This window comes from Vitis riparia, chromosome 15 (assembly GCF_004353265.1).
Source record: "Vitis riparia cultivar Riparia Gloire de Montpellier isolate 1030 chromosome 15, EGFV_Vit.rip_1.0, whole genome shotgun sequence".
Classification (NCBI taxonomy): Eukaryota; Viridiplantae; Streptophyta; class Magnoliopsida; order Vitales; family Vitaceae; genus Vitis; species Vitis riparia.
Window position 1 is genome coordinate 5,397,862 of NC_048445.1, and position 18,237 is coordinate 5,416,098.

The window sequence follows — 18,237 nt, forward strand, 5'->3', positions numbered from 1 at the left end:
AACATTTTTTGAATTAAAAAATTATTTTCAAGACTAATCTTACAACGTCTGAACCTTTGGCCTCTTCAACCAATCTAGTTTCTTTAGGAAGCAATGCATTTGAAATTCATATTTGTTGCTATATTTTTAAGTTGGGAAAATAATGGAACAAGTTTTTATCGATACCTTGCCTCTTATGATACTCATTTAAAATAAGTTGTAAATAAATTTGAGAATTTTTTTCTTCTTTTAAAACTTCAATTAGAGAAGGGTTGGAAATGGTTTGTTTTATCCCACCTCAATTATATATATAATTAAATAGACAATAATTTAATTTTATTTTATTTATAACAAATTCAAATAAACACAAATATATTTATTAAAAATATAAAAATGATTTATTTGTAAAATACATTTATTTATAATGTAATTAACATTTTCAAAAATTTAAAAATATAAATAAATAAATAAATTAGATGGGACAAGTATAGAAAACCCTTATATTCATCTCCGATATCAACCCTATTTCTAATTAGATGAATATAATAAAAAATAAGTTTATAAAAATAAAAACACATCAATCCACATAACTTGGCCATTTTGGGGCTCTTCCCAAATAGATACAATTTTTTTTTTTTTGGACAAGAAAATTATCATAATGATATGAAAATTCAAAATATCATAACAATTAACAAGTTTTTGGTAATATATTATATAAAAAATTAATTAAAAAAACTTGTAAAATACCTTATTTTTATAAGAAAATGCTTGCATTAGAAAACAAACATTTATTTTGATTAAAAGTGAATTTTGATATGGTGAGGAAAAAAATGATTTGGCACAAAAACCCTAATGAAAATAGAAAAGTATTAAAGAGTTTGAGATTTGAGAAGGAAGAAGGGTGGCAAGATGTGAAAATTAGAGGAAGGAAGGTGGGTGCAGGTGTCAGCAAAATAACTTGGATATGCCATTTATGTGCATTGCCAAAGGTTTGTTTCTCCAAAGCTTGTGGGTTTCACACTTGGGTGAAAGGCCCAAATCATTGCCCTACTTTTGTTTCCATTCTAGATTTAGTGTTTTCCCATCTTTTTTTTTTTTTTTAGCATCTGTCCCTTTCCCATTCCCCTCCCACGTCATTCCCACTCCTTTTGCTCTCGTCACCTTCCTTTCCTTCTTTAATTCTTTCCCACCTCCCCTCTCCCTTTCCTCTTTTTCTTTTTAAATATAATGAATATATATTTATTTAATTGACTTGTGTTGACTCAAAAAGATATGAATGAAAATAAATACCATTCAACTACATTTTCAAGAAAATATCTATAAATTTTTTTTATGAATTTTATTCTCGTCTTTATATTTTAACCATATATTTGTATTTTGGTCACATTATCTATGTTCTCGTTCAACTGTCTATACGTTTTCATGTATTTTTAATAATAAAGATTAAAAGTCTGATAATTATTTTTTTAACATCTTAAGTGATATTTGTTTTTCGATTGAACAGAAAAAATGAAAATATTTTATTTTTTTTATTAAACTAGAAATAACATGTCCATATCAATTAACGTAACTAAAATAAGTATATTAATAATAAATTTATTTTAATTATGTTGTTTGATATTAATAAATATTAAAAAAAATAATGCTTGGAAGAATCAAAATCCGTTTTTTTTTTTCTATTGATTTAAATGTTTTTGATAAGTCAAAAGTCATATAATATTTTAAAAATGTATCACGAGAAATTTGTGGTTCCATTAAATAAGTAGGTGGCAGCTTTTAAACAAAAATACTATGGGGTGATGGGAGAAACAGCACCATGTGTCTAGTGTGGTCCAGGCAACCATTAAAACGCTAGGGCATCCCTGACAATGAAATAAATATTCAAGCCAAAGTTCATCTAGTTATTACAAAACCTTTTATGTTTAATTGCATTTGAATATGAAAATTTTAAAGTGGGGTTGGCATATGGAAAGAGACAAAATCTACTTTAGATATTAACAAATTGTTTTTGGTCACACCAATATGGGGTACCATTGCTTTCTTTTATTTCATATATTCCTAACTTAAAGAACGAAAATAATAACGTTTACATATAGTTTTGTCGTAGTATCAACCCTAATCCAGTTTGGAAGAAACTTTTTGATAATCAAGTCAACATTTGGGACGTAAAAATCTATCATAAATAGTCTTTTTCTTTTCTTTTTTAATGTGATAGATCACGAGAGATTTTATTTGTCTTGACATGATGTAATATCGTTTTCAAGATATTACATCATTCGTTAGAATCCAAATTCAATTGCGTTGAATTGTCAACTATATATATAATATACATGATATTATTGATTCGACAATATCAAATGTCCTATTGGTTTGGCTTCATTGGTTTGTTGACCAATAGCTCAAGAATTGATAAATTCAACATGTTTTAGTTGAAGACTGACATATCTTAGAAGGTTATCCTTCATCATACGATGATGATCGATCAATTCAGCTCTCCCTAATTAAAAACCTACATATTTAAGAGATTATCATATCAGGTTATATGTCATTGAAAATTTGTTAATGGTGAGTTGAAATTTAATAGTTCTAAAAATCAATTTTAAATTTTATAAAAAAATTGAATATAAAATAATAGTATTTTAATCAATTTTGTTTTTTTTTTTAACTTATTATGTAGTGGGTGAGGAATGTCAGACAACTTAATTTATCTTCTGAATTATTCTAATTGATGTGAAAAGCAATAAAAAAAAGTCATCTCTAATAAGGATAACATTAATTAAGAAGTATATAATATATTGTCAATTACGTGGAAAAAATAAAATAAAAATTAAAGTAGTTATTTTAATGAAATTATCTTCTTTTCTTTTATTAATTTTGTATTTAAAAAATAAAAAGCACTATTTGGACCACCTAGCATGTAGGGCTCGAATCGTACGGACAAAGGTAAGCGTGGGGTGGGGCTGGTATGGGCAAGTGGAGCGCCATCGTTCTCTCTCTCTCTCTCTCTCTCTCTCTCTCTCTCTCTCTCTCTCTCTCTCTCTCTCTCTCTCTCTCTCTTTAAAGTCATTTTTAAAAATTAATTTATAGCCTATTTCACCTTTATTTTTAAAAATTTTAAAAATAATTTTCAAAGATATAAAATAATATGTTTTATGTAAAAATATAAAAGTTATTGATGTTTTTTATTTTTAAAAATAAAAATAAATAACTTCTCCCCTTGTGAACAAATTAAGAGTTAGTGGTCAGTAATTATTGGAGAAAATGGTTTTCTATTTTTCAATGTAAAAACAGTTTTAAAAATAAGTTTAACAATCAAAGAGTAGAAAATAGTCTTATGTTCTTAAAAAATAAAATATAGTATTTTCACTTGTTTTTAATATTTGTTTTAAAAAATAATTATATAAATATAAAAATAAAAAACTATATATAAATATTATTTTTAAAACGTATTTTAAAACCTTTTGAGGTATCCAAATAAATTTTTGTTTTACAAAATATTAAATAACTATTTTTGAAAATTATTTTATAATATTTTGTAAAATAAAAGTTTATTTCAAAACCTGCAAATTAATTTTTATATCTAGTATTTTATTTTTAATCTTTTTTATATTTATATAATTATTATTTTTCTTTCTCATTATTTCACAAGTTGTTTTTACTTTTGTTTTTTTTTTTTTTTCTCTCCCTTTATTTGACTTGGGCATTATTTTCAAAAGTAGTTTGCTTCCAAAACAATTTAATTAGTCATTGTTGCTCGCCAAACTGGAAAAGCACAGGGTAGTTATAAACAATTACTATTCAACTAAAATGTAGTGTGGAATTCAATTCTCTTTTTCATTTGACATGCCCCCTCCCACGTGCATCCACAAAATATAACCCTAAATTTCTTATCATAAAATTTTTGAAAGCTTCAAATTATCCATGTTGGTAGGTTACTTCATCCCCACCACAAATTCTCATCATAAGACCAAATTTTAATTCAAGACAATATTTAGTTCAAAAAAATCCAAGAAAAAAATGAAAAAAATATAAATTAATTTTAATTATGTATGATTTTATTTATTTATTTATTTATTTATATATTTTTTTATATATATGTAAAAAAAAAAAAAAAAAAAACCAAAGAGGGATGTGTAGGTGGGAGAGGAATGTGTAAAGGAAGAGATACATGGGATGAATGATAGATGACCTTCCTCTTTCAAAACGTATGCCAAGTTGCCAACCATTCAAAAAAGGGAGAATCAAATTTTATAAAGAAATGTCTACTCACTTTTTTTATTTATTTAAAAAATATAAATAAATTTAAAGGTGTTTGAAATGTAGAAGATGATTTTGCTTTTTTAGATTGTCTTTTACCAACTTTGGGACAAGTATTTTATTCCAAACTTTTAAAGGAAAAGAGGAAGAAAAAAACAAAGGAAAGGTTTGGTGTCAGATTATGAAGTTTGAAATGGCGTAACGTGGCATAACTAATGAATTAGCATGATATGTGGTCACAAATACGAGTAGTACAATTACCATGCCCTACAAAGTGGCGCCACGTTTGTCACGTGACACTGGGTCCATTCACGTGGCCTGTCAATTCCCATTCGCCCACCCTTTTTTGTTTTTATTTATTTTTGGGTGCCTTCTGCCTGCTTCCCGAATCCTAAGTTCCCCATTGGATAACCCTTCTTTCATCCTCAACTCCCATTTTGGCTTGGGGGAAGAAAGGTAAACTTTTGGAACAAGATTTTAAATAATATCACCAATCAATCGGTGTCACGTGTCGATAATTCATGACTTGATACCCGACCACTCCCTATCACTCAGTGTCACGTGTCGATAATTCATGACTTGATACCCGAGGTCCACTCCCTCTCTTTATACCATAAATACGATAGATGGATACCGATTCAATACCTTAGTTTTTTCTTACTTTGATGGAATTGCAAGTACATCAACATGGCACGTTCCTATCTTGTTTTGGGACCAGGGGCATTGCTGCCTAACATAAATGATAGTGGCCTGGGTCCAAGCCCAAAAAAAGGGAGCCGACGACACGCGGCTAAGGTGGGGAGTGGGCCCAGACTGAGTTCGCACGACCCCTACAACTCCCAGCTCTACGTCATAGGATAGGACGTTTGGAATTTAATTTGACAGTTGGAATTAAAGTTTCAAAAATCAGTTACATGATCCGGAAGAAGTGTTCGTTTTAGGTCGGTCCCTTCATGTGAATGGAAACCCAAATTATGTGTGAGATGATTTTTGTTCAGATACAATACTGAGACGATTATAAAAATGGAAACCCAAATTAATTTAGCAAAGCTGACTGCCTAAAAAACCATTTTACAGTTACAGGGGGGAAGAAGTTTTTGAGTTTGAAAAGGGATCCCTGCAACTCGGGAGCATTTCCATGGGTAAAAAACACCTACTCCCCTCAAAATCCCATCTGGGTTACAATAATACATCAACCAATTCTAACCTACATTCAATCCCATTCATCACACAATCTCCTCTTGCATCTGAATACCGTGCCTCCGTTAAGCCTTGTGCAGCAAACTGGGTGAGAAAAGTGCTATGAGCAGCGGATGCCTTCTCAGGCAGTTACTGAAATCATCCTTGCTTACCCTGCCATCTTTGTCAGTGTCAAACAAGTTGAACGTCTCCTGTATCTGCAATTGCCACTGTAACAAGGCTTAGGACAAGGGAGGCAACATCCCCTTTAGAAAAGCTATTTCTTTTGCTTTTTTCATATTCAAGATATGAGTGATAAAGTATGAGTAGAAGGAACCAGAATATTGATTAGTAATTACCTCATCCTCATTCAAGTCTGGAATCACTGGTCTAATGGAATCTCCCAACTGTGTGACACACATTTAGAAACAACGTGCAGGTTAGAACACATCAGAGTATAAACGTTAAGATGAAGTTCAGAATTAGAGGAAAAACAACTTACCTCTTGCTCTGAAATGTACAAGTCTCCATCAGAGTCACATTCAGCAAATGCTAATTCACAGGCTTGTCGGAATAATGGCTGCTTCATCACATGAGCTGATCCGAACAAGAACTGCAAGCAACAAATAAACCAATTGTGAGACAAATTTTATCTAACTAATTGATTTTTGTTGAAGGAAAACAATGAGCAATGGGGAATCATATTAGTTGCTTATTGTAAGTAGAATCCAGCACCCATTAGATCTAAAACAAAATGGTACTGCACACTTCAATTTTTAGTCTTTAGGAAGTAATAATTACAAGTCAACTGCTATGGTACTGATATCTGAAATTCTTGACATCATGTAAATTTCTGGCCCATTTTCTCTAGGACAGTGAGAAAAGTGTGACGCTTCTGCACGCGATATTTAACAAAGAATACCAGAATGCAATGCATGCAGGATTTGCAGAAATTAGGCAAATATTATCTCATGCAATTTGGATAAGTATTTTCATTTTATAAGGGAAAAGAAACTATAACGATGCTCAAGGAAGCCAGCTGATAGTTAAGTCCACAACAAATCCCACAGTTCCAGTCCGGTCATAAGTTGTTTTTCCCTCACACCTCCTATGGAGATGCTATTCTGAGCACTAATCAGGCTCCTTAACACTCATGGTACTAATGAAGGAGTTGCAGCCTTTGTAACATTAGGATTAGTTACCAATCTTTAAACTCAACTTATGTAGTCTTTAAGGCACTATCTGGAGATTCCACTATAATTAGAATTACTTAAAAGCCTCGCAGATCACCAGTGTATTATCATCTAGCCCACTGATGGCCAGGCTTCCATTTTGATATTTTACTTTGTAATTTGGTTAATATTTCAAGTCTTTTTAGTTGATTTGCACGTATGTACACGCTAATATTCTGAACAATGTGCGACACACACATCTTCCAGAGAGAGAGAGAGAGAGAGAGAGAGAGAGAGAGAGAGAGAGAGAGACCTGTTTGAATGTGATCCTTCCACTCTTGTCCACATCAATGAATCCAAATATCTGCAATCCACACAATCTTCATGAAATCAGAGAGACAGAAAGGATGACTAATCACAAATATAAAAACATCGTATAATCATTATTACAAGTTATTTTGTTCACATTCTGAGATCATCAAGTTGACATGATTTTATGGAGCAAGAAACCAAAATTAAATTTTTTTATCAGGTGTGGTCAAAATTATTTAGAAAAGGAACACCTGTAGTGTGCATTTTTTATTTTTTGGTATCCAAGACATCCTATGATCCTATCCATGTAGGTAATGCCAAATAACGATATCTGCTTTTGTGTGTATAGTTAATTGCAGTTTTCAGGTTGTCTCCAAAAACCATTCATATCATTGATAGTAATGTCCACAAATTAATTAGATCTCAGAAGAATAGAAGGAAAATTAGGCCAACTTTATATAGAAAGCAAGTGGAAGAGATGAAGGAAACATAGATTCCTGACTCATACTTTTGATTTATTCAGAAACAAAAACCCTTAACCACTGATTGACAGAACACTTGCAGGTTTCCTCAAAAATTTTCAGCAATGATGTGACACCTATGAAGCATCTGTCATCTTAAGCATACTAACTTCCTATTCAATAAATTATTCATCTATATTTATGGTTTGAGTGTCTTCTAACAGCGTTTCTATAAAAAAAAAGTGAGAACATCTGGTTTCACCAGTTCAAATATTAATGCGAACAAAGAGTAAACTAAATGGTATAAGAAAAGGACTTGACATAGTATATGCATAAAGAAAATTGCATCAGCATTAAATATCAGAAGGTTATAGAAACAACACAACCCTTTTGGCAACTAACCTTCTCAGAAAGATAACATGGCTTCAGTCTTAGCACCCTAAAGAAGTCATGGATTTTAACACATCCACTGTGACCAAAGAGAAAGAGTACACATCAGTTGCATTAGTAAAAACTTTACAGTATGAATCAACATCACTCAAAAAGTAAAGCCTTTTCAAGGTCATTAGTAGAAACAACATTAAGCTCGTTGTCACTAAGATATCTTTAGATGCATGGTTTCCACACCAAAAGTTCTGCAAAGCATTCTAGTGTAAACTATTTTTGTTTTTTTTTTGATAAGTCATTCTAGTGTAAACTATAGAAGTCACAAATGCAGAAGCTGCAACTTGAGAAGCCACTTTTCACTTGACAGAAAATAAATTGCTAGCATCTTGTTGTGAAACAGACCAAAAGGATAAAGTTCATCTTCACAGAAAGATTTGCCTAGCACGACAATTACACAACGAGTTTTAATGATTGTGAATGAGAAAGGAGAATCCATGCACCCATTTACGTGAATATGAAACTCCAGAGTCAACTCAAAAATATTAATATATACATTCTTGTATCAGAAACAAAATATGTATTATGGGTAAAAAGAACACGAGAAGGATGAGGAGTCCTCCCCACAATAACAAAAACCAATAATACATACATTTTAATGGAAGAAAAAGGAGATGCCAAAAATTAATTTGCACCACAGGTTAAGACACACTATCCACTGATCTTATGCCACAGAATGGAGAAGGTTGACAGTAGGATGGATGCTAGACCAAAATTGGCTGCCTGCATCCCACTACCACCACAAAATAAATGTTAGGATCTTTTGAAAAAGGAAAGCAAAGAAAAGAGCCAACAAAAGACTTGTGCTTCCGCTCCAGAAAAATTATCTATTTCTTAATTTTCATTCCTTCACACAGCAACAAGCACAGTGGCATGCTAATTGCCAGACACATACAAGTGAAACTGTGATATCATAAATAACCATAAAAGAATACAGCTTCAACCAGTTATTGGGCCAAAATTCATCATACATGGTTTCTCAACAGCAGCCAAGACAACAAATGGCATATATCTAAAACTGGAATCATTAATTCCATAAGATAGAAAAGCAACATTTTCTTCAATTATTCACCAGAATATGTTTCAACATTACCTGGGATCTGGATTCATGGAAAGAAATGTATCCAGAAAGTCCACAGCTTCCAAGGTGCTTAAATGGAATGACTGAAAAACAAAATATGGAATCCAGCCCATCATTCCTTTTGGTCCAGCAAGTAGCATATTAGAAACTAATAATAACATATTATATATGAACTAGATCACTGTTCACAAGTGAAAATTTTCACCATCTTGAAATTAAGAAATAATGACTAAAATTTATTAAAAGCAAGCCTCTTTTTCAAGAATTATCAAACTTAATTAAAAGCTCTTTCCTTCACAAAATCTAGATATGGTATAAGGTAAGTGCAATCATTTATGTCCAATGAGATTTGCAAACATAGGGAATATATTAAGGCTGTTAAGGTACAAGATGAATTTAGTTCCCTATAAAAGATGGTGCTTCTACCCTCTTCATCTCGACCCTTTCCCAGTCTAGGGAAGTTGTTAAGTATCAGTACAAGAACGAGTTCAAACTACACAACCCAAAGTAATTGTTTTTCCACATATAACAATGCACTAGTTCACATTCAGTTTAATGTAAACTCACTGATTCCACCCTTGCCATTTCAACCATATAACTTGAGGGCTTTTCCTGCAAACCATAGTAATGGTAACATATTAGTGAAAAATGATTAGGACCATAGAATCATTCAGATAAAAGTAGGCATAATAAAAACATGTAAAATGCAACCATTCAACAACCAAGGCAGCAAAAAGATGCACCAACATAGAGTTCCATGAAGCATAAATCTGTCTCCAAACCTGTACCAAGAAGTTTTCTGGTAGCCAAATTGACATTCTAAGGGTAGGTACAAGCACTTTTCTGAATGGATGATATCACCAACAATGCATTTATGTCAGTTCCTTAGCGGTTTTCTAAAAGTAGGTCTTGGACACCAATGCAATATGCAATATGTGCTTTCCCAGCACTTTGGGAGCACATTAGACCCGCTTTTCAATTGAGCCTAGATTGTGGAGTAGGAGAAGACACAGAAATAAATGGTTCAAACCAAGCCTATGTTCATGGCTCAAAATATGTATGGTTACCTTCATTGATAAATCCATACCCCAGAGAGAATAAATACAACAGATATGAAAGAGATCATGGAAAATATATAGATGGCAAGAAAACCCTATTTTTAGGTAGTAGGCTAACAATATATATCAAACTAACTTGAGCTAAGGCACTAACACTCCACCTCACATGCAGCCTCCTCTCACTTGCATGTGGGCCCAACAGATAGGGGAAAGAAACATGCAATAAAGTTTGACCTCATAACCTTTCAAATAGTAAGGGTTTGACACTATGTTAAGCCATCATTTGATTCAAAAGCTTGAATTGTCATGTAATGCCCCAAAAGTGTATATTAAACCAATTTGGGCTAAAGCCTTAACAAAGACACAGAAAGATTCCAGACTTCCATTCAAGATAGATTAAACAACCAAGGCACAAAGAAAGATCCTAGACTTCCATTCAAGATAGACCGCACAACCAAGGCTCCTCAACTTGATCTAATCCTCATCTTTAAAATACAAAACATTATCATTTTTCATTTTGAGTAATCATACACATACTTTTCAGCATCGTGGAGCTCAACATTGAAAAATTTAAGCAAATAACTCTCCATTATTAGTTTTTCTTTTTTCTTTTTTTTTTTTTAAAAAAATAAAACTGCAACATGCTATTTTTAGTATCTAGAAAATATGAGGCTACACAAATCACATCAAACATGCAAATTGCTGAGTTACCAACTTTCTTAAAAGGTTAAGATGTTAGGATTTGGGCTCGCAATGTATCTATAGCATATCAAGCTATACAAAAATCACAAATTTGTGATCAAAGATAATTACACAAAATGAATAATGGTTGAAGGACTTGAACCTAATACTTCAAGTTAACAAGAGCTCTAATACTATATTGAGTTACCAATTTTCCTAAAAGTTTAAATTTTTAGGATTCGGGCTCACAATGTTTATCGTGCTCTAAATACCATGATAGTTACTTTTCTAAAAGCTTAAGTGGTTGAGTATTGGGCTCACAATGTTTATAAAATTACATTAATGCCTATAAAAAAAAAATGGCCTCACAATGTATATCATGCTCTAACACAAATAATTGCAATCAATCCTCCATAAACCAAACACCAAAACCTGCCCCCCACCAACCCAAATCATTCCCCTTCTCTCCCTCTCTCTTAACAATCCTTGGCTTTCCTGTGTAAAGCAACCAAATAAAGGCTTCTTGCACAAATATATTCCTGAATCAGGAATACTAGAGTTGCATGAACCCAGCCAAACTGCTTAATGAATGTGCCCATATGAAATTTGTGAATTTCTTAACATATTCTTTAAACATAGGGGTTAACATTGGCCTAGTGATCAAATGGAATCTAAGCTGCCTTCCCATCAGAGAGATCTTGACTCCATAGGAAACCTATTTGCAAGATAGATTACAGAAATAACACAACGTGAGGAAGAATGTGCACCTGTTTTGACTGAGATGCTCTAGTGAGAAGCATTAAGTCCCCATATGAATGAGATGTTTGTACAACATTTAGTGCAGTTGCAATAGCATGACCAGTCTGCATACATCCAAAGGGATGGACTTAGGAATAAAAAAATTTACTGATAACACTATAAACAGAATCACAGAGAGGAAAATATGCATAGGTAAATTTTAACAATGTATATGTTCACATCCATAATGGATGGCATCAATTGAAAGAAAATGAATTACAAATACAGCAACTAGTCCAATTTATGCATACAGACCGAAAGGTTGCCCATATTTAATAGTTTATGAAACTTTTAGTATGAAAATTCACTGCTTCACCGGAACAGTTTCAATATCAATAATTAAACTGATCTTCTAGCATTTTTGGCATTAGTCATTGGATACAAATATCCATTTGTACATTAAACATAGGAATCCGCAGGCATCACTGGAATGATGGAAACCCCATTCAAAGGTTGTCAATTTTTCTGTACTTTCAAGAAAATGCCGCTTATTGTAGATAGGACATTAGTGCCCTAGTACAAGACTCCAGGAAAGCTTTGATCAATACCTTTTAACTACATCAATAATATAAAGGGTAAAACCGGCTCAAGCACCCAACATATATTGGAGGCCCTGCAGGTGGAAGAAAAAGGATAATACATAGCTACCCTCCCATAGTGAAAATGACAAGAAAACTGGGGATGTTCAGAATAGAAAAGATTCTAGGGCATGGATATGGCAGAAAAAACCTGTAGATATTGCAAGAACTGCAGAAGTTTGCGAGAGCATGATGCCCTCGCATCAAATTTAGAATGTGTGTTTAGTAAAAGAGGATTCCATTTTTATGGTTTCTTTTCCCATTTAATCAGTATATATCATTGACCAATCAAACAATGTGTATGTTACATAGGTGAAGCCAAAGTGTACTAGAAGGGCCTACCAAAAAGGGGATGAAGCAATGCAAGTACACAGGATTTAACAAATCTTTTACATGTAAGTTTTGCACTAGCTAACAAGCATATCATGTATTTAATTAAGAAAGTTAGAAATAACCATTTGATCTATCCACCCAAGCAGCAAGAATCAAAACCTATCACAATGTACTCACCCGCTTTGCAAAATGGACAGCATTTTCTTTTTTATTTTCAAGGGGTGAAATGACAGGGAGGTATTCTACCTGTTCAATTCAGAACAAAAGACTCAGTTATTTTTAAACCAACAGAAAGTTACAAAAAAGGGTAATGCAATAACCAAGAATTAAAATCAAGTAGATACGCTCGTGACTTATATTGTGTAGGTACAAATGTTCATATGTCCCAAGTAGACACATAATAATTGCAGGAGTTCAAGTCAACATGATCATATATCTTCCATGGAAAGTTTGATATAGTAAGGTATAAAAAGCCTGACTCTTAGAATACAGAAGTAACTTAATAATTAATGTTAGCCAGGACTTCAAGTCACCATGACCACACCTGCTTTGCCTGACAAATTTTGATAAATACAAAGAATAAAAAGCATCTGACATTTAGCCTGGTAAAGTAATAAAAAGAGCAACTAAGCGGAATATGAGATATCATTTGCCTGGTTATTACTAAACAACATGTATATTATGTTAAACCATTCTGAAATAGAAGAAGAAATTATTTGGACATCCTCCAGGTGTTTCTACCTCTTTTACAGCTTTTTTCTCTCGTTCAAACTCATTTTTTTTTCTTGACTGTTGCTTTTGCTCAATAATTTCCAGAAGGGACATCCAGCCCCTCCACACTTCCCCTTAAAAAAAAAAAAAACTCTCATTGGCAGTGATTCAAATATTAGCACCATATTTCACCACAACAGCTATTGAAGCATAACCACATTCTGCAAAACCTCTTTTTACGCTCAAAATGAAGGTGAAAAAGCTATATATCATCTGTTTCAAATGTTAAAAGTAGAGCAAAGTTTTGATACTTATAATCATTAAAACAGAAAAAAATAGAATTTTTACATGAGGGAAGCAGCGCAACTTTGATAGTTGCTAAAGGAGCAACTAAGGACTATCATGTGTGAGATATTGGAGATCACATCAATTGCCATCATATTTTTGATATTCTCATCATATTTCAAGGATGCTGCTAGAGCAGACATAACAGCTTACTGATCTTATTACATAGATATCATCAGAGATGTGTCCAAGGGCTTGTGATTGAACGAGAAATTTGAATGTAAGTAAATGTGTTAAAGAAGCGATATGAGGTTCTTGAAGAGAAGGGGTATGAGATTCTTGCAAACATGGTTCATAAAAGCAGCTGAGTCAGATTTCACCAGGCTATGTCATAACAGGAATGGTCCTCATCGTGATGAGTTCGAGACAGTATAAACCAATACCTATAAAAAATTATCATAAACCAATACGAACTCATGTTTTTAGTTTTATTTAAACAATGCCAAATGTGGCATATGCTTTTTAATTTACTTTATCTATTTTGTATTTATTCATTTATTTTTCTTAAAATCATTAGTTTTTTAGAATTTGTTTCAAGTTTTTTAACCATAATATTAAGCGCATTGCTTGATACCAACCTAAGATGGTGCAACTAAACCATCTGAAGACCTCCTAAATTAGTAATTGGTATCATGACTTTGGACCTACACACGGAATCTCACTCTCTCCTCTGTCTCACTCAAGTGAATTGGTGGATTGTCCGAAAGGTTGTTTTCCTGGTTGAAGAAAGCCCTTTTCGACAATATGCTTCATGAGTGCTTGGAAAGCCTGTTAGATAATTTAGGTCCTGTAGCAACAAACTCAATGTGGTAGCATTGTCCTTTGTAATGTCTAAGGCTAGGCCATCATTGATTTGTCAATTCACATTGGATTGCAAGAAGTGCAAATTTAGAAGCCAATAATGGAGAAGGATTAGTTCTAGAAGACTTCAATGATAATTTCTAGTCATGCATGGTTTAATTCCTTTTTCCCGGTATAGAAATTATCTATTTTTTCAATTCTAGATTTTACATTATTAAGGATGTTTCTTCACCCCTTTGTACTCTCTTTCCCATCTTAATAATTGGGAGAATACCATAAGTAAACACTTTTTTTTTAATTTAATTTTTTGATCAGCAAAAAAGAGTATATTAAAAGCAGCAAAAGAACTAGTGCACCTGAGTACATATACAACGGGCACTGGAGGGAAAGCGAAAAAGAGGGAAGGCAAAATACTACTCCTTCCTTCAACCAAAATCCAACCAATCTACAAAATAAATTAAAGGAATAGAGCCTTCATCTATGTACACCTTTAGCCACAAATAGAATACTATAAGTAAATACTACAATGGGGCATATATCTATTGGTGCACCTTGTATGCTTAGTTATACTAGATTTGTTCCCCTAAATCTAGTGTCCCTTTTTGCTTGCCGTCTTCTCTTATCTGGATATATAATCTATGTAAATTTTCCAGCTTGGTAATTAATTTCAAAAGCAAAGCTAATCTAAGGTTCCAAAAGCCTATTTATGATAGAATCATACATTGTGACATTCACTTGTTTCATATGCACAATTTATAAAAAGGATGGAAGAAAATGTTTGTACACATGCATGCACAAGCACACAGACATGCGCATGCCCTTTGCATGTGTGTGTGAGAGAGAAAGAGAGAGAGGGAGCATACCTCCATGAAATTGTGAAACTGTGTGAACATTCTAAACATCAGCCTTCCCAAAGAAATATGCCCCCTGGACAAAATGTCATGCAGCATTACGCAAGACTAGAAATACAACTACAAATAACATCAAAGAAATTTCTATACATAAGATTCTCACCAAGATTGGTCAAAATGTATATGAGGATAGCGGACAACTACCGGTTGGATTGGATAACCAGGGATAAATGCACCAAGTTGGAATGAAATAATGACCCTTCCATTAGTTGTAGTTCCCTCAGGAAACAATAACACTCGAGGATATCTCTCGCAAGAAGCCTTTTTCTGTATTCAGATCCTTGAAAGCACATTTCTGTATCAAATAGCTAATAAATTGATACAACTTAAATCATTTGGATTTTGTTTCAAATATTAAACAAAGAAACACCCATTAAATTAGCTGTAGTATGTTGCTATTTCCAGAGCTAAACTTTATAATAACTTCAGGGTTAAGCATATTTTGCCAATAATTATGGCAGGCACTCTTGTCAATAAGAATGATAAACAAGTTTTGCAACTGTAGAAATAAATGAAAGAATGTTCACAAAATGGGCAAATGCGGCAGTTCTGACATAAGAGGACAAGAATTTCAGTACATAGACCCATCTATTCGATAGTTCTCTAATAATTGGAAACAAATAACCAGGAAATGAAATTACTAAATCAAACTGAGGAAACAAAGCATTTTACAATTAGTATCACACTCAAAGCCATAGTGTTCAACCAATAACAGCAACAGAAATCATTAAGGTGTCAGCACTTCAGCTCAATTATGAGAAAGGTCAATCAAAACTAATAAAAACAAAAATACTTTAGTTAAAAGGGAAAAATAGAAACTTTCTACCTTTATCTCATTAACAGCCTGTTTCCTTGACGATTGGGAGAACCTATTAACATATATAACCTAAGAACATAGAGAAAAAGAAAAAAGCATGTTCAAAGCTTGCCAAACAATTTCATCCAAGTAAAAAGAAACTAAAACTGAAAGGCGCTGGCTAAAGAAAATTATCCAGAAATGAGCATTTATTTAATTAAATGCACATCCGCAGTTGTGCAAGAAACTAGCGTACAATGTGAGGATAAATTTACCTGCATTGCTCTAATAATGGTTCCAACAAAGGGTAGGGAATCATGGGACTCCGATGCAACAATGGTAGGGAATAATTCATAGAAAAAGAAGATAGGCTCAACATATGATACATGGTTTGATACAACTATAGGAGCAGTCTCCCTTGAAGCAGGTCTTCCCCTTCGTTTTATCCAATGGTAGCTGCAACCATTGAAGTAAAAATTAGAAAGGAAAAAAAGAACCAATACTCATGCCCCTAACTCATTCAATTTCAATCCATAAAAATTGACCACAAAGTTCATCATAGTGTCAGGAAAAAAAAAATCAAATTTCAACAAATACACAAAAAATTTTAAGGTAAAAAAAAAAAAAAAAAAAGGAAGAGGAGGAAGAATCCAACATTCTGAAACAACCTTACTAGTTTATAGCCTAATGACCAAAAACAAAAACGATTCTCCCAATAATATTCATAAATAAATAACTAAACATGTGAAGTTCTCCATTAGTTTACTAAGAAAAAACTGTTCAAAAAGAATAATGCCAGAGTTGAGCTTTCATTCTTTGTAAATTTTTGATTGGTAAAAACCATTTGATAAACAATATATATAAATATTTCTCAGAAAACAATCAGAGCATAAGGAAAATTCATTAAAGAAACCATCAAAACCCAAACAGTATACCCAAAGAAGTCTATTTTGGCTGCTGAAAAACACGTACAATAAAAATGATAAACGAACTTCTACCTCTCACACCTTCCCAAGCATGCTAAGCCAAACGTAACTACTTGACTTATAATACTAAAAATTATAACCCCTAAAGTTTAAAAAAATTTCCTTTCTACCAGCATTCTCAGCAGTGGCAAAATGACAAGTTCAAAAGAATAAAAAAGAAGTTTTTATTATTATTATTATTTTATTTTGTTTGTTTTTTTTCCTAATCCTCGTCCAATAGCAACCATGCATCCATTCTTTCCTTCAGTTTTCCCAACCAGACAGGGTCAATCGGTAGAAACGAAATTTCATGAGATTATTGGGCACAGAGAAAATGAAATAAAAAAGGTTAAAGCAAAAACCAGCCATACAAAACCCTAATCGGCTTACCCAAAAGAAAAGAGAATACAACGAGAACAGATGCGCGTGACCCACATAACCCGGCACCGCCATTTGGGCATGGGATTCTGCTTATCCTTCCAACCATGAAGAGCAAACTTGGTAGCCAAATACCCAACCAGCAAACACAATCCGAACAATACCAGCCGAATCGCAGCAATGGGTACGCAGACCAGGATCTTGAACCACTCATAAACCCCATCAATCTTGGGCGTGTTATTCCGGAACGGATCCACGGTGGGTGTTCCAGGGACGGAGAAGCCGCCCGACCCGAGAAACTCAAACGGGTTATCAGACTCAGGTTGGGTGTGGTCAGCCTTAGTGCCATTAGAGGAGCAATGGTCACTGAAGGATTCAAAACCGGGTCGGTCATCGACGGTGAGGATGAGTTCAGGTTGATCGGAGGGTGGGGAGGAGATGAGAGGAGTGATGAGATCCGCTCCAGTTCCAGCCATTGATAGTTCTCCGCTGCAGACTGCAGACCAGAGAATCAGAGCCGGAATTGGAAGGTGGAGGAGGGCGAGATTTTGATTCAGACAAAATGGAGGGGAAGTAGCGTTTTCTTTTTGTGGTCTCTAATCTGAGTGATCATCCCCCTCCCTTCATGTTTTGTCCACCCTCGTGCTTAGCACGTGTCACGCTTCATTTCCCTTTTTTATTCACTTTTGGACAGACTACGCAAATAAAATTTATTTAAATTAATAATTATAACCAAAAACAAGAGGTGACGTGGCACAACAAAATAAACAAAACGAGGCGGTTGGGAAACCAAATTCAAATCCAACTTTTTTTTTCCTTAAGGAGCAGACACTGCCAGCTGGAAGAGACGGAGTGGAGTCCATTAAGGAACCAACCGGATCCACGTGCTACACGTGCTTAAAGTAGGCATAATCCCTATGGTCCATTTCCTCCACGCGGCACTCTCCTTGGCCGTCAATCTGATCCACTTTTTAAGGCGATGGGCTCCACTGGGAGA

At 33.6% G+C, this 18,237-nt stretch overlaps 1 protein-coding gene across 3 annotated transcripts; it reads right to left on the reverse strand.

The window, feature by feature from the left end:
* Nucleotides 1–5,192: 5,192 nt before the first annotated feature.
* Nucleotides 5,193–17,931, reverse strand: LOC117931578 (lysophospholipid acyltransferase LPEAT2). 3 transcript variants are annotated; one of them, XM_034852559.1, is made up of 14 exons: nt 17,253–17,926; nt 16,173–16,353; nt 15,928–15,987; nt 15,205–15,368; nt 15,054–15,117; nt 12,511–12,579; nt 11,392–11,487; nt 9,453–9,497; nt 8,898–8,968; nt 7,763–7,829; nt 6,901–6,951; nt 5,918–6,028; nt 5,775–5,822; nt 5,193–5,645 (listed from the first exon to the last, which is right to left on the reverse strand). In XM_034852559.1, exons 1-14 carry the CDS (start codon nt 17,714–17,716, stop codon nt 5,502–5,504), a joined length of 1,635 nt encoding a protein of 544 aa, XP_034708450.1. In that variant the 5' UTR covers nt 17,717–17,926; the 3' UTR covers nt 5,193–5,501. The 3 variants fall into 3 exon arrangements, with proteins under 3 accessions (XP_034708450.1, XP_034708451.1, XP_034708452.1); XM_034852560.1 differs by having other exon boundaries at nt 5,193–5,633; nt 17,253–17,921; XM_034852561.1 differs by lacking the exon at nt 12,511–12,579 and having other exon boundaries at nt 17,253–17,931.
* Between the last annotated feature and the right edge of the window lie 306 nt (nt 17,932–18,237).